Raw genomic sequence first — 27,418 nt, 5'->3', positions numbered from 1 at the left:
ATTATATCTGCATGATATATTTTTCTCTCTTTCTCTCTCCTTCAGGAAAGCCATTTAGAATACATTTGGGAAATGTAATGTTCAAAAAAATTAATTCTAGTACTCTTATTTTCTAGAATTTTCTTAAATGTTTTATGGCTATAATTATTTTTTCCTTCTCAAGGCAAAGCAATATATCACAACATACATTATCATATTTGTTGACAAAATGTGAGATTCAAGGAATTAATTTTATACCAGTTAAATAACAGAAGAAAAGTTATGCTGTATTTTCTTCTTTATTATATTAATTTTCTCATATACTTAAACAGTTTTGTATTTTGTCTTGTGTCTGCAATTACACTTAAGAGTACTATACTTCCATTTACTTCATATTCATCTTTACGCCTAGTGTATTTTTGTGTATATTTGAGGTTAGTTGGGGGTGAGATATAGGAGGATTAAACTCACCTACTTTTGAGTGTCTTTCTTCAGTCACATGCAGATTCTTTACAAAAATTATTTTATCTCATCTGAAAAGGAGGCTAAAAAATGATTTGCCCTGCCAGAAAGTGGCAAAGGTCAGTTTCAAACCCAGGCCTGCCTCATTCCTAACCTTATGACCTTTTCACTATGAATGACCAAATGGTTGAATGGCTGAATATTAAATGAAAGACCTCTTGGGTAAAACATAAATGTGTCTGATACCTATTCCCTAAAATGTTTACTAGATGAATAAATAAACAAATGGGTAGATAGAGCTCAATACACACCAGCTCATTTACCTCCCCACCAAAAGAGAACATTTTCAAATAAACTTTCAGGAATACACGATTAGGAAACTGTTTCAGCAATGACAGGGCTTTTATAGGATTACTCTTTCCAAGTTCAATAGTCTTAATGCACAAGCAATTTGCTTGAAGTCTATAATGCCCTTGGATTTCAAGTTGAGGAGTCTAATCAACTGGAAACAGAAACTAAAAGATCTGAAATATTGTTAAATGAATAGATTGAACTGAAATTAGCCTCTTAGGACTTTAAGTGCTTCCACATAAAGTCCAAGAGATAGACACAGGAATGATGTTCACTACAACCAACTGTTGCCTTAATTCCAAATTTAACTTCTGCAATTTGATCGAATGTTACATCAAGGCATATGGGGCCTCCGCATGTGAAGAGCTTATACCAACTTAAAGCAAATGCATCACACAGGCAAGAATGCAGTCACGTAGTAGTGATGTTTCCTTCGATATGTTTCATTCCATGTTTTTTATCATACCTGCAGTTACTATGCAAACCTGCCGCCCGTCACTTTACCACGGGCTTGTTTAAAAGCGTTGTAATTCTTCTCCCTGATGCCAACCTTTCTACTCACACCCTCTCTTCCTACAAATGGCTGCTAGAAAAATCTTCCCCGAAGACAGCTTTTATCACAAGCTCAAAACCTATCAAAGTTCTCTGAAACCTGGTATATAACGGACTCTTAAAGTCTTTACCCCCTCACCATCCTAGTCTCTCATATCTCCCTGAGGCAGATTCACAATTAATTAAAAAAAAAAAAAAAAAAAAAAAAACCTGCCATGCTCTGTATGAAATAATTTATTTTCTTATCTGTACTCTTTGGCATGTTAGTGATCCTACTTTAGAGCTTTTGAAATTGCTTTGCAAATTATCTATGACGCATTTTCATATGGGTGTATTATCAGTCTCTGTGTCAGTCAGGGTCCCAGAAGGAAACAGAATTCATCCCAGATGGTTCAAATGAAGAGATTTTTTTTTTTTAATTTTATTTATTTTATTTATTTATTTATTTTTGGCTGTGTTGGGTCTTCGTTTCTGTGCGTGGGCTTTCTCTAGTTGTGGCAAGCGGGGGCCACTCTTCATCGCGGTGCGCGGGCCTCTCACTATCGCGGCCCCTCTTGTTGCGGAGCACAGGCTCCAGACGCGCAGGCTCAGTAGTTGTGGCTCACGGGCCTAGTCTCTCTGCGGCATGTGGGATCTTCCCAGACCAGGGCTCGAACCCGTGTCCCCTGCATTGGCAGGCAGATTCTCAACCACTGCGCCACCAGGGAAGCCCAAATGAAGAGATTTTAATGAAGGAGTTATTTACCAAAGTGTAGGTAGAGTTAAGGAACAAACAAGATGGTGAGACAACAGTGAGACTAACAGTGGTGAGAAGACAGTACTACCAGTAGAAATGAAGAGACAGGAGAAGGAGTAGCATTTCCACAGGAGCCCAGTTAAAGCTGGAGGCATGGAAGAGGGCAGCCTGGAGGGAGTGAAAGCCTGAAAGGACACCACCACAGCCAGGGCACAGGGTCAAACAGGACGTGGAGAAGAAACATTCCCACCTCTTTCTCCTCTCGCCGTCCAATATCTTGCTAAGGCTTCCCATTGGCCAAGCCCAAGATGAAGACAGAGGGGAGGAGAGTCCTGGACATGGAATCTGTATGGAAGCTGCAAAGGCCAGCTTCCCAGGACGCAGGGAGGACGCAGAACAGTGGAGAATGGATGGGGGCCCAGCAAGCGGAGAACAGCTTGCACAGTCCCCAGCTCAGCTGCAGCCTTCTAAAGGGTGGCAGTTTCTGCGATCACCGGCATTTGAAGTGAGGAAACAGCTACAGAACTCCCTAAGTCGCAGCTATGTGTTACTTTGAGCAACTTTACTTAGAGGCTCAGCTTCCTTACCTTTAAAATGACAATAATACTCAGTTTATAGAATTATTTTGAATGCTAAATGAAAAAAAGTCTATAAAATCTCTAGCACAATAAGCTCTAAATAAGTGGTAACTACTGTTACCCACAATGAAAATTAGTCTTAAAATAAATAAATGTGTATACATAATAAAATAAAATTTTAATGATATATTTATAAAATAAATAAATAAAATTTAAGTCCTATTTTCAGCTTTATAATAAACTGACTCTTATAAAACATCTTATAATAAAAGAATGAACCATCAAAGATAGGAATCCCTGAGTGTTAGTGGTCATGTTTGTAGCTCGCCTCTACCCCACATCCCCTTGCCTTAAAAACTATGGCAGGACATCTTCAGGACTTGGCAGGCAGACGACTTCATTTTACACTAGTGACTTGGATGCCATTTCTCTTCTTTCCACTCAGTAACAGACGGTGCCCTGGACAGCAGTGACATCTGCAGCCCCAAGGGAGAAGGGTCAGCACAAATTTTAATTTTGCTTTTGATTTGGGGCTTTCAGTACACATTTTTTTTTCTCCCCGTCAGTTTGCATCTAGCTTTGTATCTGACATTTTTTAGTGCTTTATGTAGTTGGACTAACCCCGAAATTTATAGCACTGGGTTTTTGTGCTTATTTTGCTTTATATATTTAATTCAACCTCTTTGATTAAAAGAAAAAAGGCAAGTGAAAATCTGATAAAGTACTCTACCTGTCATTTCTGTATCACTAACGATGTTAGATAGAGTGTAGTCTGCTCTTTTTGAGCTTCCTCTCATTACAAATGTTAACATTTTAATATTTTAAATAATAAGAAACAAGAATACTAAGAGAGAGCTTATAAAAATATGTAGGCAATTCGACTCAACTAGAAAAAGGAACCCAAAAGCGGAGAGGAGAATTTACAAAAATTCACTAGAAAGGAATAAGATTCTACACTGATCTCTGCTATGAGAATAAAAATAAATAAATGAATAATAGATAGATAGATAGATAGATAGATAGATAGACAGAAAGAGAGATAAAGGATTTATTCTTAGGAGGTCAAGTGTCTGCGGGAGCAGTTTGATCCTCCTGAGATCCAATGTTTCAAGGGAATTTCTGTAATAGGAGACTCTCCTGATGTTTGAATATTGTGGCTACGTTTGGGGCCGTAAAAATTTCCTACTCAGGCATCCCACAGAGAAAAAGCATCTATTTCTAAGTATATAAAACGGTATCCTCGTTACTGAGATCTCAATAGTATTTGTAAGATCCCTATGCCCAGGCGCAGTCTCCAGAGGTCAAAGAGAACACCAAAGGCTATGTCTATGATATAATTAGATCAAAATAGAACTGAAGGCTGGCCTCAGGTAGCTATTTCTAACGGGAGTCATTCACAGGAAAATAAAAATTACCGTTCATGCCCAAATGTTCTCCTTGGCCAAGGAGAGACTGACTAGATAAAATCAGAACTCAAGGGTCACTTCTGATTGGCCTCAATCCAAAACACAACAAAACTCAAGAAGCTTCACATACAAATAATTACACAGCTAATTTAGGTGTTCAGATTAGATAGATGATTCAAAGTCCCCTTCATCTTCTTAGGCTCGACTGATTCTGAATTTACAACAGAATATTGAGCCTCACTTCAACTATGCAATGGGTAGAAGAAGAATAAAACAAACTGGGCTTTCTTTTGTTTTGATGCCAGAAAGACAAATAGAATGGCATGCATAAATCACTCAGACTAGATCACATCAACAGCAATTCATTGTAAGATAAAAAGATATATGGGGGCTTCCCTGGTGGCGCAGTGGTTGAGAGTCTGCCTGCTAATGCGGGAGACACGGGTTCGAGCCCTGGTCTGGGAAGATCCCACATGCCGCGGAGCGGCTGGGCCCGTGAGCCACAACTACTGAGCCTGCGCGTCTGGAGCCTGTGCTCCTCAACAAGAGAGGCTGTGACAGTGAAGGGCCTGCGCACCACGATGAAGAGTGGCCCCCACTTGCCACAACTGGAGAAAGCCCTTGCACAGAAATGAAGACCCAACACAGCCATAAATAAATAAATTAAAAAAAAAAAAAGATATATGGGATTTCTGGTCCTGGTTCCTTTCTCTGGCCCTTAGACAAGTTATCCCAAATGATTCTACTTTTCTAATCTGTAAAAACTAATCCAGGATAAACAGTCTCTAATATTTCTTCCAACTCTACACACACAAAAAAAGCTGCTTTTTTTATGTATCAAGAAGGGTAAAAATATAATTTTATGAATTGCACACCTATGTTTCAATGAGGCTGCATTTCAGGTGGGTCTGAAGCAGCCAAATGTGTATTCAAAAACTTTAACATCAGATAAAAGAAGGGCTCAGCCAGAATCATTCCAAGTTGAAGAATCCAAGTCACAGAGATGAAATAAATCCTTTCACCAAGAATAGCTCATATCTGAAGTTATATTGTTGATATATCCCATACCCATTTGTTAGATATGTTTCAAAAATTTTGGTTTAGAGATAGATAGATAGATAGATAGATAATCAATAGATGGAAAATGACAGATATTTCTCAACCATGTTTTTTTAAAAAAACAACAGTTGTAAAAAAAACATATGTATATCCAATGAAAAAATTAAAAATCAGAATAGAGATAATGCAGATAGTTTAGCAAAGAAAAGATCAAGGGTGAATAATAGTATTAAATATCTGTCATAAGATCCTACACAGTAATAAAATGAGTTGTGATTTTTCCTTTTAGCTCCCTAGAATTTAAAAATCATCATCGTCAATGAGCACTAGTTAACAGTATAATATAAACCATTTACTGGTGCTATAAATTAAAAACAAACACAGAAAAAAACTGTATTCAAAATGACTGAGCCATTTAGGAACATTTCCTTAAAAGATGGAGACATGGAAACATTTTCCACAACCAAAAGCTGGATGTCATTCAGCAGTGGATTAAACAAAGAAAATCAAAGTAAAAAAATGGGCATCCAGATTGATTGCATAAAACTTTGTCAAAGATAGAAATATAGGAGTTTTGCAACTAAACAAAAGGCAAACAACACAAATATCGATATTTCCAACAAACTACTGGATATCAGTAGCTTAAGAAGCCTCTCACTTTTTTCTCCTTTTTTCATTCTTATCATTCTTTTTTCATTCCTATTCAATGACTTAAAAAAAGAAAATGAAGCACATTCTTTCTTGAAGAGTTTATGCATATTGAGTCACAGCCCCATCTCTCAACCTCAAAGTCAATTTAGCAACTAGAAATGACATAGAGAAAATGGAGATCATGTTCTATTGGGGAGAAATGTCTTTCATTGTAGTGTAAACTTAATGAATGCCTCACCTACCACAGAAGTATTTTTTACGTAATTATTCACTCAACAAATACTTATCCAGTGCCTTCTAAGTGGCAGACAGAGTGAACACAAAGGTAAGCAACAAAAACACACTTCTTATGCTCTTGGAGCTTACAATTTAATAGGGAATCAACATCAATCAAACAATCCCATATACAAATGTACAAGTGAGTGATGATGTAAAAGTGAGTATAGTGCTCTATGGGCATATAGCAAGGAGATCTGCCTTAGACAGAGAGGTAAGACAAGTTGGAGGCTTTGTACCCTATTCCTGGAGCTCTTTCATCAGCAACTAGGTGAGGGAAGTATTTCCAAGAAGAGACTGTTCTTCTGGACACCCTAAAGTCCTGTCCTGAGGGCAGCCACTTACTATATACCTCTGTATCCAAAGCTGACCCTGCTTTTCAACTGGCCTTGCTGAGAGTGAGCTCAACATGTCATGAGAGATGAAGCAACACTCTGGCACAAACCCCACATCATCCAACATCTTCAAACCAGAGCAGCTCAGTCTTGGTCCTTATTTATAAGGGATGCTTGCAGCATCATGGCTGACTTTGCAGGGACCCCAGTAGGACCCACTGCCCTCTCCTCCACCATATTCCTACAGTGACACAGAATGTAGTTTAAGAGCCTCAGTAAAAGGGAAGAACTAAATAAACTCAAACTTTCTAGAGTTGAGAAGCACACATCCAACCACAAACTAAGTCCTAACTTCTAAAAATAGAGGTTCTGGGCTTCCCTGGTGGCGCAGTGGTTGGGAGTCTGCCTGCCAGTACAGGGGACACGGGTTCGAGCCCTGGTCTGGGAGGATCCTGCATGCCGCGGAGCAACTGAGCCCGTGAGCCACGGCTGCTGAGCCTGCGCGTCTGGAGCCTGTGCTCAGCAACGGGAGAGGCCACGACGGTGGGTGGCCCCCGCTTGCCACAACTAGAGAAAGCCCTCGCACAGAAACGAAGACCCAACACAGCCATAAATAAATAAATAAATAAATAAAAATAAAAATAGAGGTTCAACATCAAAAGACTTAAAAAATCAACCCAAGATTAGTCCACAGTCCCACCTTGCTCCTTCCCGTTCCCTGTACCCTGAGAATAGTCAGAGGAGTACCCCAGCCGTAATTATCTTACTCAGTATTTAGAGGTCTATGATCAAAAGCTGGAAAAAGAGCCCATGTCTTTCACACCAGCAGGGAAATTGTTTTCTGCAGCAGGAAATCATGGGACATTTAAGCATATGAAACTTAAAACTTAAAAAATAGCCTATTAAGGCTATTTTAAGTAAACTTAAAATAGTCTTAATAGAGAAATTAGGTTTAGATAATTTCATACAACAATTCTGATTTAATTTTTGAATACATTTACTAATTCAAGAATGGTTTTAAATCTTCAGGGAGCTGGAGGGTGCATTTCAAGCTATCTTCCACCTTCAAATGTAACTTTTCTGAAATAAAATAAGGAAACCCAATTTGTAATCATAATAAAGGTTCTTATCTGAATCCAAAAGCAAGCTTGTTTTTCTCCTTGGAAATGATAGCTCCTGAAGGGCGGGGGCTACATTTTCTTATTCTTTGTGGCACTTGGCACAGTATTATTTCTGTCATATAAATAGCATGGAGTGATTATAATGATGTAGTTTTTATCTTACTCTTTATAACCACAAAGTTATCCAGGTAATTTTGTGCAGGTACAGTGATGTTCTGCTCTAGTCAATTGGCTTGTTCCAAAACAAGGGCACTCTCATGAAGTCAAAGCATGTGTTACAAGGCAGGGACTTTGATGATAGGGTCATTCTGCATACTCACATAACTTGCAAAATCAAATCTGAGCTTCCCCACATTATTGCCAGGACTTACATGGACCCTTGTCATACCTATTAACACAACTTGAGATCAACCAGTTAAGTACGTAAACCAACAAATTAAGAAAATAGAGCAGCAAAATTCCAGACACATTTTATACTTCTTACTTTTTATTTTGACTTCAATTTTTTCCAAGAAAAGCATGCCTACTTCTGCACATTTTCAGTTTTCTCCTGTGCATTTTGTATTACAATTTCAAAATAATTTGACCAGAGATCCAGTACTATACAAGTCCCTAAATGTGTGATAATCATCAAAAAAACTTGCAAAGGCTGTAGCAGTGGGATGTGCAACATCTTTTATGATGTCAGCAGTGTTGCCAAGAAGACAAGAAGAGCTAAAAGGAGTGAATGAGAAAATCCATAGGATAAACAGGCTCCATTAATTTCTGAGCAGGCTGCATGAATTCATTAATGCCAACAGATATAAATGAAAAGTCACTGAAATACATTTTTTCTGAAGAAAAGTCATAGTTAATTCATCTTATGGAGTCAAAATTTCATTTTCCAAAATATATATGTATGGAGACTTTCTTGAGTAATACCTCCCATCCCTAAGTTACTATAGTTCTATGCAGCCAGATTCCCAGATAATAAAACATATAAAATGTGGAATTCAATCTTAGATATTTATCTACTGTTTATTCTAAGTTGCAATGAATGAATGTACTAGAGCAGCAGAGTAAGGGCCAAAAGAGGGGAAGGCTGCATTCTGTAAGGACAGAGAAGCATTATTCTGGAAATGTGTCCAAACAAGGTAGACTCATTCAAGGGATCCAGATGATAAAAGCCAGGTGGACTAAGATGTGGTCCATCTGGGTGTCTCAAAAAAGGAAGTTTTCAATCTGGAACCTAAAATGAGCATGAGATACACCTGCAAATCAAACCAGGAGAGACTCCTTTTTCAAGAACTAGAGTTAGATGAAAGAATCAACTGGAGATAGATAACTAAGCTCTAGGAAGTGAAACCTATGGCCAGATTATAAGATTCCATAGGACATACTGAACAATGAGGTTGTGTGTAGTTTACAAATGCATACAGTATTTAGAGATGTCCTTGAAGGAAATCTACTCTCAAATTATACTTGCCATGTTAAAGATAGTCCTGAGCTTCCCAGAGAGTCATCAGCAGAAAGTTCCCTGACCACAGGGCTGTGGTCCTTGGGAAGCACTGGAGCTCTTGAATGGTTAGAAAGTCACCAGTGACTGAAAATGCTATATGTGTCTGTCTTTGAGAGGGAAAGGAGGGAGCTGGCAATGAGGAACTGTGTTGAGTTTTCCCCTCTTTTGACAAATCTTACTCCCTATTTATATCAAAATTATCAACATCATCACCACCCTCATCTGCAAGGACTACCCAAGTATCTTGTTCACACTCTTCCCAATTCTCTCTACATTTACCCCAAATACACACCAAAGTTATTCAGAATTGGAAGAACAAATTGTTTGCCCAACCTCATAATAATCTGTCCTAAAAGGTCATTTAAACATTTAATCAAACCTGTAGCCCTCGGGGAAGATGTGAGTCATGTAGCCCGCACAGCACACTGAAGTCGGGCTTTGTGTCAGCCATAGGGATAATGCAGATGACCCCACGAAGAAATCAGTAATAGGGACATTTTCTGTCATGGGGCAGGGGAGAAAAAGCTAAACAGATTTCTGGGTTCTACTGAATTAAACCTTCATATCTATTAAGGAAACCCCTTTGGGATGCATTAAGCCAGAATTCCCAGAACGTTGGCCATGTGCTGAAATGTAAATGAAGACTCCTGAAAAAGACAGGGGTAGGTGGGCATCCTAAACCAATATGAATTATTTGTTTTTCTGCTTCTTTTGATCAGTTACACCACGGCTCCCTTTCACAGGTACAAATACAGAAAAGAAGGCTTCTGTTTCATAAAAGTAGCTCAGACAAACGATACTCCTCAGGGTGCTGAACCCAGAGCTGGCAGCCGGCCCATTCTCTGGGCTCTGGTCTGCTGGTACTTTTCTCTTCCACAGCTATCAGCCTGCGTCAGACCTACACCTTCACTCTGACTGGGGACAAAAAGAAGATCGCAGTGGAAATCCTTCTGTGTGCTGCTAATAAGCCTATTTGGAGTCAATGAGAAAGCCTCATTTTGCACCAAATAAAGCCTTCACGAGTTCTACTGAATCAGTAAAACCAAAATTTGTCTATGCCCTCCCTGTCCTCATTTTACATCAGGCTGAGAGGTGAAGCTCAGCAAAATGTTGGATGTGTTGACCTCTAAGTTTCCTTCCTCATCTGATGTCCTCTGATTCTCTGTGGGCTAGTGGGATTTGAATCTTATTTAAATGATCACATATTCTGATGGATACCTGAGACTTTCATCAGTTTTCATCTCTGTGCTCTGCTGAATCAGCATATTTGGAATCTTGGCAAAGAACTGAATGTTGCTGCCATGTAACAGCTTAGCTAGTATTGCCTATATTCTTTCTGGAAGAGATCTGGGTGGGAGACAGACATAGAGCATATTCCCACCTCCCACAGAAAGACTTCTGAAGTGTTTCAGGAACCATGGTTTCCTTTACTGTGCAAAAGCTTTTAAGTTTAATTAGGTCCCATTTATTTATTTTTGTTTTTATTTTCATTACTCTAGGAGGTGGATTGAAAAAGATCTTGCTGCGATTTATGTCAAAGAGTACTCTGTTTATGTTTTCCTCTAAGAGTTTTATAGTATCCGGCCTTACATTTAGATCTTTAACCCATTTTGAGTTTATTTTTGTGTGTGGTGTTAGGGAGTGTTCTAATTTCATTCTTTTACATGTAGCTGTCCAGTTTTCCCAGCACCACTTATTGAAGAGACTGTCTTTTCTCCATTGTATATCCTTGTCTCCTTTGTCATAGATTAGTTGACCATAGGTGCGTGTGTTTATCGCTGGACTGTCTATCCTGTTCCATTGATCTATATTTCTGTTTTTGTGCCAGTACATACTGTTTTGATTACTGTAGCTTTGTAGTATAGTCTGAAGTCAGGGAGCCTCAGCTGATTCCTCCAGCTTTGATTTTCTTTCTCAAGATTGCTTTGGTTATTTGAGGTCTTTTGTGTTTCCATACAAATTGTAAAATTTTTTGTCCTAATTCTGTGAAAAATGTCATTGGTAATTTGATAGGGATTGCATTGAATCTGTAGATTGCTTTGGGTGGTATAGTCATTTTTGCAATATCGCTTCTTCCAATCCAAGAACATGGTATATCTCTCCATCTATTTGTGTCATCCTTTATTTCTATCATCAGTATATTATAGTTTTCTGAGTATAGGTTTTTTGTCTCGTTAGGCAGGTTTATTCCTAGATATTTTATTCTTTTTTTAAAATTAATTAATTAATTAATTAATTAATTAATTAATGGCTGTGTTGGGTCTTCATTGCTGTGCGCGGGCTTTCTCTAGTTGCGGCGAGCAGGGGCTACTCTTCGTTGTGGTGCACGAGCTTCTCATTGCAGTGGCTTCTCTTGTTGTGGAGCATGAGCTCTAGGCACATGGGTTTCAGTAGTTGTGGCATGTGGGCTCAGTAGTTGTGGCTGGCGGGCTCTAGAGCACAGGCTCAGTAGTTGTGGCGCATGGGCTTAGTTGCTCTGTGGCATGTGGGATCGTCCCAGACCAGGTATCGAACCTGTGTCCCCTGCATTGGCAGGATGATTCTTAACCACTGCACCACCAGGGAAGTCTTGTTTCCTTGATTTCTCTTTCTGATCTTTTGTTGTTAGTGTATAGGAATGCAAGAGATTTCTGTGTATTGATTTTGTTTCCTACAACTTTACCAAATTCATTGATGAGCTCTGGTAGTTTTCTGGTAGCATCCTTAGGGTTTTCTACATGTAGTATCATGTCATCTGCAAACAGTGACAGTTTTACTTCTTCTTTTCCAATTTGGATTCCTTTTGTTTCTTTTTCTTCTCTGATTGCCATGGCTAGGACTTCCAAAACTATGTTGAATATTAGTGGCGAGAATGGTCATCCTAAACCAGCATTGTAATGTCCTTAATGAAAGATATTAATCATTTTCCCAAATGAAACTACAATCCTAAGCATTTGATCACAGTGATGTAAGCAAATAAACCTGCATCTAATAGGTTCTGTGTGGGCCAATGGGTTAATGGAAAGTAATACAGGGGTGAAATGACATCACCCATTGGTCAGAATACTAATTCCTTTCCCAATAAATAGTCACATCCCAACTCAGCCCTGTGTTGGGATGTAGTGGGGAAGTGCATAGAGAAATAAGCACCACTTCTAAAAACAATATAAGTTCTACATTTAAGCTCAATGTTTTAGCCAGAGAGCATTTTGGTAACATAAGGGAGAACCAGAGCAATTGAATGGCCTTTGTGAAAGGTACGTATACCAATAACAGCCACCACCGTCACCACCAAAATCTAGAGATAGGAAAAATTAACATTTAGCAAGAATTCTTAGAGGTTCAGTTACTTGCCCAAGATCACACAGCTAAGATGCAGTGTTGGAATGTCTACCAACGAGGCTGATAATTTTATGAGACACAGAAAGCATAATAAACACCTAGTTCCTCTTAGGTCTTATGATTTAGTTGATAAACTTACAAGCACTTTGAACAGGTTTTCACTTACACTGCAAAGAAGAATGCTTAGCTAAATTACTGTCTGTCTGGGTGGTAAGTAGCACACCACCATCATCTGTAAAATAACATTTTGGTAGGCTCTAGGGCATGTTGCTTAACGGAACCCAGAGGCGAATTAATTTGACAAATTAAGGAGCATTCTCTAATACTTGTGTTTCATAATTCTGCAACTTATATAGAAACATGTCTCAGTGAAAGATTGCTGAAAAGCTGTATATCATTTTAATTTTAATAAATCAAATCACATTTTACATTCACTGACTGGGAAGTCAGTATTTAAGAAACCTGTGGCAAATCCATTTAATATAAACAATTTGTCTGTGTTGGAAACATTAAACTCCTGATTTATCTTAGAATTTTAATTTTTGTCATATCTTCTTTAAATGAGCCATGTTCATGTCATGTTAAATAAATCATTCCCACTCATTGATAATATATTGTATTAGTATGCTTTCAGTTGCAAATAAGAGAAAATCCAATGTAAAATGGCTTTCAGATTGAAAGCGTTTATCATTATCTCATATCACAAGAATGGAAGGGGACTCCAGGGCTGGTTAATTCAGAGGTTCAAAGACATCAGCAGTGACTGAGGTACCTTCTACTCTTCTGTTGTGCTACCCTCAGCATGATTTCTCTGCTGCAGGTCCAGCCACCAATTACAAATTTAACAACAACCAGAAGAACAAAGACTCCCCACCCCCTGAAGGATCCTGGAAGTCTTTCCCATCTATCTCATTGACCAGAACTATATTACAAGTTACCCTTTTAACTAAACACTGGCAAAACAGGACAGGACCACCATAAATGAACCAGACCAGTCAGAATTAACTGTGTTACATGGGATGCACACTAAAATAAAATTCTTGTTCTGTAGGTCTGTCAGCCTAGACCTCTGTTGTCCAATAAGATAGCCAGTAGCCACATGTAGCTATTCACGTGTAAATGTAAACTAATTAAATTTTAATTTTAAAATTCAGTTTCTCAGTTGCACTAGTTGCATTCAAGTGACTAACAGCCACATGTTAGGCACATGTGGCGACTCCATTGGACAACACAGATGTAGAAAACCGTCCTTATCTCAGAAAATTCTATTGCATGGCACCAGCCTAGCAGAAAGGGAAACTGCTGTTGGATAAGTTATAGTGCCTGCTGTACTCCCTATGTAGCAAGCAATAAACCTTATGTGTATTATCTCTTCTAATCTTCCTACGTATTATTACCATATGCTAGTCTGGTCTTAAGGTTGCTAGCTAAGGATGGGAAAATTTAATTAGAAGCGTCTTGAACTATCTCACATACCTGCAGGAAGGGCATGGTTAAGGCTTTGATCACAGTCAGAACTCTTTCCATTTGCCATCTCTGTTCTGGCTACATGTCAACATCATCATCCCAGGCCAACTTTCTCCTCACAGTAAAGAACTTGACAGTCTCCCCAGCCTCACCTCTCACAGCCTCACCACACACCCTCCCACCCAAGGGAAAATGGTATTCCTCCTTCACTTCCAGGTCTAAATACCCTTTGGAGAGACTCTGGTGGTACAGCTTGGGTCAAGCACCCAGCCTTGGACTAGTCAGTTGTAGTTGCAGAGACATTAGGGAGGGAAGTGGGGTCTAGGGCTGTAGATCAGCAATATGACCTTAGAGGGTCCACTCATGGATACTGAAAACAATTCATAGGGAAACTAGAATTCCAGGGTCCTCTCCATCAACACATTCCCTAAGGCTGAGTCCATCAAGCTCTGGCTCAGGCCCTCTGCAATTTTCTGTCCACATAATTTCCCGCAAACCTCTTTCCTCAGCTTCAGACTCACATAACCAACTAACTGCTTCCCAGACATCTGCAGCTGAATATCTCTCAGCTTCCTTAAATTCAACATATCCCAAACAGAATTCATCATCTTCTCCTTCCCCTCTTCCCCAGTCATTCGTATGTCAGGAACACTCTCTCAACCAATGACCCGACTTCCCAATCCAAGAATCAAGTTGTCATCCATGAGTTTTCCACTCAGTAAATAATTAATTACCAAGTCCTAAATCTATCTCTTAAAATATATCCATCTACTTCTCTCCACACCCCAGTGCGGTACAGCCATCATAACCTGGATCACTATCATCCCTGGGGGAATTACTGTAATATCCAACTGGTCTCCTTCCTCCAGTGTTGCACCTTGCCAGTGTTATGCTACAGCCAGAATAATCTTTCTAAACTGGAAATCCGATTATGTCACTGATCTGTTTAAAACCTTTTAGTGCCTGTTCATTGCCTTTCAAAACAAATGTTAACTCCCTGGTGTGGCATATAACACCTTCCATGGCCCATCCTTTTCCTAGGTCTCTATCCTTCTCTTTTACTATTCTACCCCCCTACTCTCTACCACAGCCGTACTGAACTTGTTCATTTCCTCAAACCGCCATCCTCTCTCTTGCCTACTGGCCTTTGTGCTTCCAACTATTTGAAATAATAATCCTACCGATCACCTCTTTGTCCTGTCTAAATGCTGCTTATGTTTTAGTCTCAACTTAAATGACACCACTCTTCTCCCCTACACCACATTAGGTCTCCCTGATACATGCTCCCACTCACCAGCCATAACACATTTCATTGCAGGGATGCAACTTAATTATTCATCTTCTCAAACTATAAGCCCCATGAGGGCAAAAACCATTTCTGTTTCGTTCGCTAATATGCCCCCAACATCTAACAGTACCTGAGGAAAAGTAGGTAATAAATAAGCTGGATTCAATTCATTCATTCATTCAATAGGTATTTTGAGGAAGCCTATTTGTGCCAAATGGCTTCCTAAGCACTGGGATGCAACAGAGAACAAAACAAAGTCCCTGCTTCATGAAGCCCATGTTCTTGTGGGGAAAGAAAGTCAATGATAGACAAATAAACAAATAAACATGCTTAAATGGAATTTTTTTTAACATCTTTATTGGAGTACAATTGCCCCACAATGGTGCATTAGTTTCTGCTGTATAACAAAGTGAATCAGCTATACATATACATATATCCCCATATCCCCTCCCTCTTGCATCTCCCTCCCACCCTCCCCATCTCACCCCTCTAGGTGGTCACAAAGCACCAAGCTGATCTCCCTGTGCCATGCAGCTGCTTCCCACCAGCTATCTATTTTACATTTGGTAGTGTATATATGTCCATGCCACTCTCTCACTTTGTCCCAGCCCACCCTTTCCCTTCCCTGAGTCCCCAAGTCCACTCTCTACATCTGTGTCTTTATTCCTGTCCTGCCCTAGGTTCCTCAGAACCTTTTTTTTTCTTTTGGTTCCATATATATGTGTTAGCATATGGCATTTGTTTCTCTCTTTCTGATTCACTTCACTCTGCATTACAGTCTCTAGGTCCATCCACCTCACTGCAAATAACTCAATTTCGTTTCTTTTTATGGCTGAGTAATATTCCTTAAATGGAATTATTAAATACATTCTTAACTGACATTTTCTATCATATTTTCCAAATTGTCTTTTTATTATTCTGTTACATTAGAGGTAGTATGGATATATAGTATGCCCTGCCCACATAGTATAAATATAATTAAAAAAAAATACAACACTACAGAGTCATGGCTTTTATAATCATGAAACCAAATATTCCAGTTAGATTTAACTGGAAGACACAGGCCTATATGTGTTTATAGAATTATATTCTCATCTCCATATTAGCAGTGCAGTCAGAAATTTAAAGACAGATAAGCTACCAGAAGAGTACATTTTATTCTTAAATTACAGTAAAGGCTCTTTTAATATGACCATTTGTATTAAGCTTTCCCTTTCAATGAAAATGCCATTCCAAAAATTAAAGTACTTGTCCAAGTTATGCCAAACTAGGCCCCATCATCATAGCTACATGATTCAAATGAAGAGCAAGAGGGCTATTGGCCATCATTTTTTACCAATTAGCTAACAAACATATAATGAATGCTAAGCCTGCGCTAAGTCCTGAGGATACAGGTCCTGCCTACTAGAAGCTTACAGACTAGTATCTTCATGTTTCTAACTACTGTCTTTTTCATAAAATATAAGCTCCTTGAGGAGAAGGACTAGAGAAGTTTGGCATGTTATAGAGTTTTAACAAAAGCTACAAGTAACCAAAAAATAAGACTCTCCAGAAGGTTTTCTCAGTTAGCCTTAGTAAACTCTGATCACACTTCCTTTGATGTCTCCCTTGCCCTAACGTATCCAATTCCTTGTTCAGTTGAATATGTAGCTCTTTTTGTTTGGATGTGTTCATCAGAATTTGTGTAAGTCTCTTTTATTCCATCAAGTCATGGTGGTAGCCATAGAATTCCCTCAAATCTCATGGGTTTAAAGGAATCCCAAGATAAAATTTCTTAGAAAATAAATATTCCTTTTGTAATGTAAATAGTTGGACCCTATATTTATCTGTCTTGTATGTTTTCTGAGGGAGAGGAAGAACATCAAATTTTCTTAATATTGAGCCATCTGTATATTCTTTCTTTCTTTGTTTTGCTTTGTTTTAATGAACTGGTTCCTTCAGTTGAAGTTCAATAAGCATTGAGGGAAAGATAATTTTTTCTAATGTTTCTATACTTTTCTAATCCCTCTCTCATCCTCACTGGCTCAAGCTTTATTATGGGTTTTCAAATAATTGGTTCTTAAAAATGCTTAGCTGTCACTTATTTGCTTTTATTCCCTTGTCCATTTCTAAGTCCTTCAGCATAATATTCCAGAGATCATGTTTATCATGTTCTCCAGAGATACGTGTGACTCCCTAATCAATCATGCTAATGCCAGAGTCCACTGTATATTTTGCAGGAATAGATTTCTAGACTCGTAAATTCATTTTGATTCTATAGAATGGATGTTCTTCTGTTTTAAGTTACTGTCTGAAAAATGTAAGAGTTTATGTACACTTAAAGTTCACTCTTCAAGGGCACTTCCTTACACTTCCACATTTCCAGCAGTATTAGTGCTTCTCAGACCAAGAGCATCAATCTGACCCCCTTAGAAGTCAGGGAGCTTCACACAGAGGGAATACTTAACCCTAGATGGGCTAAGTATGTATATGTATGAAAACACTCAGGCCGCTATGCCAGGGAAAAATAGTGGAAAGAGCAAGAGGGCTATTGGCCATCTCTGGGCAAGGCTGGGAAAGGCTTTCAGAGCAGGAAAGGATTAAGAAAAGAATCAAGTGTCGAGTCAGATTTCAGCCCTACCATCACCTTCAGGTAGCTATGGGGCTTTAGACAACTCACTTAGGCCAGATGGGCCTCAATTTCCTTTACTGAGAAATGAAAGAATTGAGCAAAATGATCTCTATGGACATTTCCAACTTCTTTACTCTATGTGTGTTTATGACTGACAGTGCAGTTTTATTAAGTTTTCAGAATATTTGTGGATCCTGATATGGCAAGCTTTGCTATCTACTTTGCAGATTTTAGAGATACAGGTGTAACTGTGTACGTTTCTTTAAATTTAGTAATTAAGCTTCCCACTTTCAAATTTCCTAATGAGGAGACATACACATACACACACACACACACATTACAATATCTTTATACTTTACTAATTAAATACTTATTGAAGATAGTATACATAACATAGGCTAGTGACTGTAAATTTTTGTATTTGAAATTTTAAAGTCATTTAGATGATCTTCTTTAAGACATCTTGAGTTTATCAGTAATCTTTAGCACAGTTGTGTATCTATTATGCTAATTTAATGTCAGGTACTTTTGTTATCTCTATAAACTAACTCTAATGCCCACCTGTTACTCAGTTGTGTCCCAGGGCTCATGGACTTCGCATGACCTGGGACTGGTCAGAAATGCAGACTACCACACCCCAGACTATGAAATCAAAATCTGCATTTTAACCAGGTTCGCAGGTGATTTACGTGCTCACTAAACTTCTAGAAGTGCTATTATACATTACAGTGCTTCCTGCACTGCTTTAAAATACATGGTGGGGGGAGGTTCCTATAAGGGAATGAATAAATGAGCAAACTAACTGTAATTCAGCAAAGTGAATTTCTACAATTCAATGCCACTGGACTTAAGAGCTATAGAAGCTTATGGTTGATAGTTTCTCCATTTCTTTTTAATATAGTCCTAGGTCTACCCTTAGAAATGGCGGGGGGCCAGGGAACTGGATGAAGAGCTTTATTCTGTTCAAGACCCACTCACAAATACTACATACACACTGAAAATCAATATGAAGTATATTAAAATGTTAGACTCTTTTCTGTAGGATTAGATAACAACCAATGTGCAATTTTTGTTTCACTTAATAGTTGGTGGTTTTAAATTTCATAATGCATTGCTGTCATACATAAAGTATCATAAAGAGAAAAAAAAACCACTTTTCAACTATGTGGTTAAAAACTCTAAAATAAGTAAATAATAATATAAATCAAGGATATAAAATTCAAGTATAAGTTCAAATAAAACAGACAAGGATTCAAGCTGCAGCTCTAACACTGTGTGATTTTTCAGCCATCCACTAAACTTCTCTGGGTTCCAGTTTCTTCATCTACAAAATGAAAGAATGATCTTGATTTTATGTCCCAGCTCTAAAATTCTGAAATCCAGTATGTCTGAAATCAATGCCCATTTGTCATCTCAAATGCACCTCTTGAAATTCAGTATGAAATCTCAGAAGTGGCGTAAATAAGTTAAGAACAGGAACATATGAGTTAGATGGCCACTTCATGGTGCAAATGTAAAGATATTGTCCCCAACAGACTTTTTCTCTATGCGAGGAGAAAATGGGTATGACAGAACACATTTTCATGCAGGGAAAGTTGTCTTAGTTTCCTTTCATTCTGAATCACCATTTCCAATTGTGCGATCCATCCCCCAATTCACTCATATGGACTCCATGAATCTGAGTGAATGGGTGAGAGCTTCCACATTTCACAGGCACCCAAAACAGGGAAAGATTGAGGGAGAGTCACACCTGAAAAGTGACATAGTTACTCTGGCACCAGAAAGTAAACTGACAGGCCTTTTAGAAGCTAATTATTGAGCCTGCTATTTGGTTCACTGACAGAATTTCTTGTTTGTGGGAAGAAACATATTTGTGCACTGCTTTTTTCCATTACCACTATTTCTATCGTCATAAATAAGAATCAATAGACCATTTCGAGTAGCATATGCTCACCACCATTTAGCGTCTGAGTGTCAGCCGTACACAAGCTAAGCAAGAGTGCCCCAACCTCTTGGCTGAGAATTCAAACCCACGAGACAAGGAAAGCATTTCAAATTCATTAAGATGGTGTATATGTCTGTGTGAGCTACTTGAAGGCAAAGGTGATCTGTTCTTTGTCTGTGTCTCTAGCAATCTCTGGCACAAGGCTGGCTATCCAAAATGAATAAATAAGTGAATGAAGAATGAATGAATGAATGAACAAATTGTTGAATGAGGCAAAATGTTTTAAGATGCTATACCGACTGGATTTTGAGGGTTGGTCAGAGAATGTTGTTTTGGTAAGGGCAGAGCTATTTACAATTCATGATGGAGAAATGAAGGCCAGGACACAGTGTGACCCAAGAGAGAGACTGCCTTTGATTAGCAGTTGCTCTGCATGTGCTCAAGTTTCCCTGCAATATTCACTCTCAGGCCTCACTAGGAAAGACAAGAAATCAGAATGATGGCCATTACCAAATTCAAGTGAGATCTCCAAAGAAAAACTCTCCACTGTCAGTGAGGATCTTGCTGGACAAAACAATGTCAGGTAAGGGACTGATCAGAGGAAAAGCAGGAAAAAGAAAAAACGAGATGTTGAAGGGGAGCTGCGGAAGAGGAGTTCAGGCAGAGGTGTGAGTGGGAGAATAGGTGGGTGAAAAAAAATGCGCCAAAACAAGGAGAGCAGAGTTAGACCCACAGTCTTCAAGGGAGGGTGTGGGGGTCTGGGTCGAGAGGAGCAGAAAGGCATTAAGTCTGGGAGAAGAGAGGGAGGGAGGAAAAGAGAGAAGAAGAGGTCAGAGAAATGTCTATAAAATAACACCCATCAACAATGATAACAAGTATTAAAAAAATCTTTCTTCCTTCTTGAGAAAGACAAAGGGAATTTTAAGTAGGATTAAGTAGTAGTAGCTTTCAGAACTCAGCAGCTCTCAGAAGCAATAATAACTACATAAATAGCTAAGTGGATGGCAGGAATTACTTCACTTTGGAATTCGGCCAGCATATCAAAGTTAACAGTAATATCACATCTTTTTGAAAGCTTTCCTGAGATTCTAGGGGGGAAATCGTCTCAGAAAAACTGTACCAAGTTAATTTTAGGAAGGGGATGCTCCTCACTGCTTGAAGACATTCTATCTCCCGAAAATTGATAAGACAGAAGTTCTAGCCTGCTGGGAAGCACTCTCTCATCCATGTAAATACATTGCCAGTATTGCCCCCAACGGATGCAATTACGTTTACAGATTACCATCGCCTAATGTAAAATTTTACTCAAAACATAACCCACAAAGGATGCTCTAAATGCCACAAAAAGGACCTGTGGATATCCCACTTTCAGAGTTCTCTAACTTTTGGACCCATTGTGAATGGTTAAGATGTAAACCTTGTAAGGCAAGGTTTTGAAACACGCACAACTGTATACATTCATTTCTGAATTACGTGGAATTGGGCAAATTGGGAATATAAATAATGTTCAAACCCTGGACACCTCTACTCATGAATATCCTGTAGGTTTTTCCTCTTACGTACATTATGTACATTTCCTCTTTGACCACTAACGTGCTGACCATCTTCTTTGCTTCCCAAAAATAGAGATAAAAACTGGGTGTTGATGGCAATTTGGGGTACAAATATCTTCTCTCACCATCTGGAAACATTCATGTGTTACTGTTTTCCAAAAAAATAAGTTAGAATATTGCATTCTTTATTTATTTTCTACCCAGGGACAATTTATTTTAGTATCACTCACAATGGAATTTGCATGAAAATCTGTTTACTGACCCCATTCCATAAGGGTGCATTTGCCCTAGCACTTGGAGTAAACACCATTTTCATTGCACTAGAAATAGTTCTAATTGGGTAGATTGTTACAATTTTAGCAACACCCAAATAAATCAAAGGAATATGAAGCAGACATGCCACCAAGTCTGGATTATACAGCAACCCAGTTCAGTATGCCTGAAATAAGTATTCCTTATACACCATCAACAGATGCTAAAAGAACATCTGTAGACATCAAAATTTTTTGGAAAATATGAGTTTAGAGAAACTGATGATTCTGAAAACAGTATGTTAAAGAGTTATGTGATTAATTGCTAATTTTAACATATATATAGTATATATGTACATATATATCATATATATAAATATATATAAAGAACGGAATTCATTCGTTTCACTAACTGGTAAATTTTCTTTAATATGATCTAAACATGTGGATGATCAAACAATAACATTCAGAATTCAAAACTAAGCACCTTGGGGCTTCCCTGGTGGCGCAGTGGTTAAGAATCTGCCTGCCAATGCAGGGGTCACGGGTTCGAGCCCTGACCCGGGAAGATCCCACATGCCGCACAGCAACTAAGCCCGTGTGCCACAACTACTGAGCCTGCGCTCTAGAGCCCCCGAGCCACAACTACTGAGCCCACGTGCCATAGCTACTGAAGCCCCTGTGCCTAGAGCCCGTGCTCTGCAACAAGAGAAGCCACCGCAATAAGAAGCCCATGCACCGCAACGACGAGTAGCTCCCGCTCGCCACAAGTAGAGAAAGCCCGCACGCAGCAACGAAGACCCAACACAGCCAAAAGTAGTTAATTAATTAATTAAATTAAAAACAAAACAAAACTAAGCACCTTGTAAAATATACCTGAATGAGAAACACATCAGGTACTTTTTGTATAACTTCTCCTTTCAAACCTTTCTATAAACTGGCTGCTCTTTATATCCCATTATTCATTGACATGCAAAACTCCTCTCCAATAAGCTGAACCTCTGCACTGTTCTTCACACACCTCCATGCCACTCTCTGCTGACCCATCCTCTACCTCATTTCGGATGCTTTCTCCAATCTTTCTTGTTATCAAACACTCGCCTCTTCCATGAAGCTTTGAATTTTACTTGAACTTAGTCATACATTTTCTGAACTTCCTCAATATCTATGTCCAAATTTAACACTTAATCATAGGATTGTTTTGCCCTCTGCTTATGTACGTGTATCTCTTTTTCCCAACTAAATCACATGATTTAAAGGTAATACCTCCCTCTTAAGCCTCTCCCTAAAGTTTCTGTCAAGATCCTACTCCACATTTAACTTCTCTTTCTCTTGATAATTCTTCTGACTGCTACGTTTATCTGAAAACATGCTTAAATGTGCCCTCTCCTAAAGAAACTTCTGCAACCCTGCTTCTTTCTCAAGCTCCCCCACCGTATCTACTTTCTTTCTCTGTCAAACTTCTTTGAAAAGCATTCTTTCCTCTACTTCTTCTATGCCCGCTCTATCTCCAGCCCTCGCAATCTGAGTCTCCACCTGAGTGCACCCCATCTTCTCTCCTGACTCCCAGTTCATCTCCTTCCCCAACCTCCATGCTCATTTCCTCTTCTGGCTCCTCCCCTAGAGGCTCAAGTTGTCATCCATCGTATCTGCTCAATTTCCTTTGGCAACTGCCTCTCTGTCCGCGTCTTTAACTTCCAGGTCTCCACATGCCACTCCCTAATCTGTATTTTTAGGGCGGCACACAATGTGGGGTGCCAGACCTTATGCTGCCACCTGCTGGGGAGTTCCATGAGGCGAGTTTAGAACCAAATTCAAGATTGTCCCTCCACATCTACCATCCGTGCTGTCCTTTCTGTTAAGTAATTCTCCTAGACCTAGCTGTCAAAGATTTAACATTCAGAACCTCCATCACTTACCATCATCCCCCCTGCGTTAATCACTCACTGTGTACTGTAAATACTACCTACTATGATCTCTCCACTCTGTGTTCCACCCTTAACTAGCACGTCTCATTTAAGCTGTGACTGCCCATTACAGGGGCTACTGGATGGGCCCTGACTGACCTTTCTCCTTTCTCTCCCCTGATCTCCAACCTTCCCTACCTTTCTGCCAGAGGAATCTTTTTGAAACAGGTATCTGAGCAGTGCCTTAAATGAAAAGCCTCATGTAATTCTACACTACAGGTAGGATAAAACCCCAACTCCTCAGGTCTGGAGCTTTTAGGAAGGCCTGCATGAGCTGGCCTGTCTCTTTATCCTCTTCTGCCCTCACTTTCCCTCTCACTCCCTATCTTCACTCTCACTCACTCCGGCCTCCCTGACCTTTTAGTATCTGTACCTTGAATCAAAGAGGCTTGCCCTGGATCCTAGAATGCGCTGCCCTCATATCTTCACATGGCTGACAACACTGGCCATTCAGGTCTGGTCTCAAATGTCACCTCCTTGGCAAAGCATCCTCACCAAACAATCTACAGTAATTGCCACCATCCCTCCCGAGACCACCTGGTCACTCTTTTCACATTTACTCTGTTGTATTTCTCCGAGGCATCTGGAAGTCTCTGTTCCTTTATACGTTTACTTATTTAGTGTCTGTCTTTTCACACTCAGATGTAAGCCCTGTGAGCATGAACTTTGTCTCACTTCACTTACCCCAGCTCCTGGAAGTCACATCCCTCCACAGGGTGGCCCCTATTTTCACATCCCCATCCTCGCTCCATTTATATGGCTGCTCTAGCACTTATCAGATTACATCTCTTATTTGAACAGCTATTTCCAAAGGAAGTGAATCGAGGGCAAGGAGGTCATATCAAAATGTCGGGGCCAGGGGGTAAGCAAGGGAGGAGTGTCTGGTTATAAGATGCTCATTCAGTGTGAAGATTTTAGTGTAGAAGATTTATGCATCTTTGTTAAAATTACCCCTAACTTTTTATGTTCTTTTTAATCATGCTGTACATATTTCATTTTCTATGTGTTAGTTTCTAATATATATATTTATATATATATAAATGGATTAAAAATGTTGTTTATATTGACCTTGTATCTTGAATTGATCTCGCTAAATGTACTACTTAGTTCTAAGTCACTTTTAAAATTCCATAGATATTTCTACGTACACAATCATGTTTCTGCAAATAAAAAGTTTCATTCTAACACTCAAAAAATGCACATTTAATATCACTATTATTTTTCAGCACAAGATATAGAAAGTAGAGCATCAAAAAAAATCATAGCTGATAGAGCTGTGCAAGATATGGGGGACATGGATTGAAACAGTTGAAAAACACTATCTTAGAGCAATTTGTTATGATCTGTCATCCTCACTACATTTTGAGCTCCTGGCGAGCAAACTCATGTCTTGCTTATTTGTCAGTATCCCACCAAACCTAATAAAGTACTTTGCCTAAAGTAGGCACTCAATAGATGTTTTTTTAAATAGAATTAAAATATCCCAGTGTTGGACACATGGCACATGTTCAGTAAATACTTGTCCGTTGACTGTAAGAACCAAAGAGCACACCTAAGTCTGTTGAATGATCAATGTAAGCTCAGCCCCGCTGAGAAACTATAACAAGAGACGTGAGGAAGTTGAAGATACCGTCATCATTATCCACATAGAAAAACTTCATTTCTCAGGTAATGATAAAACGAATGCACCAAGGAAAACATTTAAGTGGTTACCTGTGCATTTCTTTACGTGACTGTTCCTTTTTCCATGTGATCCTAACTTGCATCCAAAATTCTCCTCCCAGAATTCCGCAAACCATACATTTCTTCGATTATTGGCAAGAGTTCGGCTTCTAAAGTATCGATCGAACCCTATTTTAAAGAAGAAAGGTATGATTTTAATATTCGTCCAAAATCAAAACCAAATACCGTCAGAGCTTTTGAATAGATATTATATTATGTTGTGATCATTGCATGAAAAAATATATATAACAAATGGGGGAGGGCAGCCAATAACCCAGCAATAAGGCTTCCCTTGTGGCAAGAGTCAATGGAGATCAGTGGACAATATCTCCACTCCCACCATTCACCATTCAGGCACCTGACTCTAGGGGTGCACACAGCAGGTAAGCCTGTTGGGTTCCATCCACACCACCTCTCTCTCTCCTCTATGTCTCCCAGCGGCAGCAAGCAGTGACCTCATGCTGAATATTCAAAACCAACTCAGACTTTTCTCATTCTCCTCTCTCTCCCCTAGCACGAGTCAGTGTTCCAAGCTTCCGTGCTTCTACTTGCCTCAAGGTTTATCTGTCCTGCATGTTCCATTTTCAGCTAATTCAATAAAGTAATCACTACTAATGTAATCTTCTGCAGTCATGGGTAATGGGCTAGTGTCATTCTGCTCAGGTAACCACCTCACTGAAGGGAGACCACCTGGAAATAATGCCTTACTACCAAGGATAATGGCAAAGGTAGGAATTTCAATCACTGTCGAGATCATTGGAAAAGATATTTGGGAGACAGAGTGCCTTTCAGAGTTGCTCCACATCTTTGCTGTTGCATTTATTTACCCATAGAGCCAGGCCAGCATCATGTCTTCATTTGCTATAAAGCAAGCACTCTCCTTCCAACAATGCTATAACCATTGTATACACCCATGGAAACATGCAAACTTAGAGGGCAACTACTAACATCATGGAGATATCCAAGACCAACAATAGTGCCCCCGAAAAAAATATCTAGTGGGTACTCTTTTCTAATAAAAAAAATATATATATATATATATACAATATGTTGAGTTAAATAGTTACTGTCTTGACCATTCTGCCATCAGCCCTAAAAATTCTATCGAGTCATTAATAATGGATTCATTTCATCGAATGCTGATACCCTGATTTTGCTTTTGAGTTTAGATTCAGTTGGAATGAAGCAAATTCTCTACAGTGCATCCTTACCATCAATTGACGCTCTTTTGGGCAAAATTGTCACAGCCCCTTCTGCAATCTCCTCCTGCTGATAAACAGGTGCTATTTTGGATCCCCAACTATCTGAGCCAATCCAGAGAAAATGCCCACTTTGGTTTAATTTTTTCGCTGCTTCCAATATCCTCCTATTGGAATAAAAAGAAATAAAACATACCACATTTACCAAGAAACTCTACACTTGTGAATGTTACAAGACCAGCTATATCAAGTCATAAACACTCAGTAGGTCACCATTAAACAACCAATCATTCTAACTGCCTGAGTCTTATCATCTCCTAAAGGGAATATATTGGAGACTTTAACTCCAGCACCTGATAATTAGCCTTATCCTTAACCTCACTCACATCATTTTGTTTATCATCGTTATTTGTCTCATTTCTTTCAGTCCCCAGGTTTTACTTGATAAACAGATTGGACTGAGAAACTAGAAGGCTGTTGTCTCTATGTAGCAGAAGGCAGTCTATAATTGCATGAGAATGTTGCAATTCCTATGAAATCTCACAAGATTTTACATTGAATATGAAATATGTTAGAAAAAGGATGTGGGCTGAAAATCGGATCCTACATGAAGAAGAAAAGCAATCAGCACCTGATGTCATCTTCATTAGCAAACATAATCACTGCCCGAGCATTAGGTGTTTCTAGCAGACGCTTGATTATTTTTTCAAATTCTCCAGGTCTTGGTTCACGTGGGATTTTCTGTGATTGAGCAATGCAAACACCACCTATTTAAAAAAAAAAAGAAAGAAACAGAGAAAGTGATTAGGAAAAGACATTTACTTAACACACTTAATGAGGTTAGTTACTTTATAAAAACACATGACTCAGTAAAGGATATTGTTTCTCAAAATATCTGTCATTCTCACCTATTAAAAGCAATCACTTTTTTGCATTATATGTATCAAATAAATGACATCAATAACTTAATCATACATCAGAGTTTTTTTCCAAGTTTAAACATTATTTTTGTGCATGTCTTTAAAAAAACCAAAGTGTACAAAATGTGGGACAAGAGAGAAAGAGTGGAAAGAAGGCTCTTTTAATTCAT

General features: G+C 39.0%; 1 protein-coding gene across 2 annotated transcripts in view; it reads right to left on the bottom strand.

The window, feature by feature from the left end:
- Window positions 1–27,418, bottom strand: part of GRM8 (glutamate metabotropic receptor 8) — a 797,285-nt gene that overhangs the window by 441,485 nt on the left and 328,382 nt on the right. For both annotated transcript variants that reach the window (XM_057550586.1, XM_028165220.2), the window contains exons 3-5: window positions 26,960–27,095; window positions 26,341–26,495; window positions 25,121–25,258 (exon numbers count right to left, since the gene is read on the bottom strand). In XM_057550586.1, the coding sequence (XP_057406569.1) occupies window positions 25,121–25,258; window positions 26,341–26,495; window positions 26,960–27,095 (429 nt within the window). The remainder of the gene's footprint in view (window positions 1–25,120; window positions 25,259–26,340; window positions 26,496–26,959; window positions 27,096–27,418) is intronic.

Source organism: Balaenoptera acutorostrata, chromosome 7 (genome assembly GCF_949987535.1).
Source record: "Balaenoptera acutorostrata chromosome 7, mBalAcu1.1, whole genome shotgun sequence".
In the NCBI taxonomy this organism is placed as follows: domain Eukaryota; kingdom Metazoa; phylum Chordata; class Mammalia; order Artiodactyla; family Balaenopteridae; genus Balaenoptera; species Balaenoptera acutorostrata.
The sequence above is the reverse complement of the archived record's forward strand: the minus strand, read 5'-3'. Positions and strand labels throughout refer to the sequence as shown.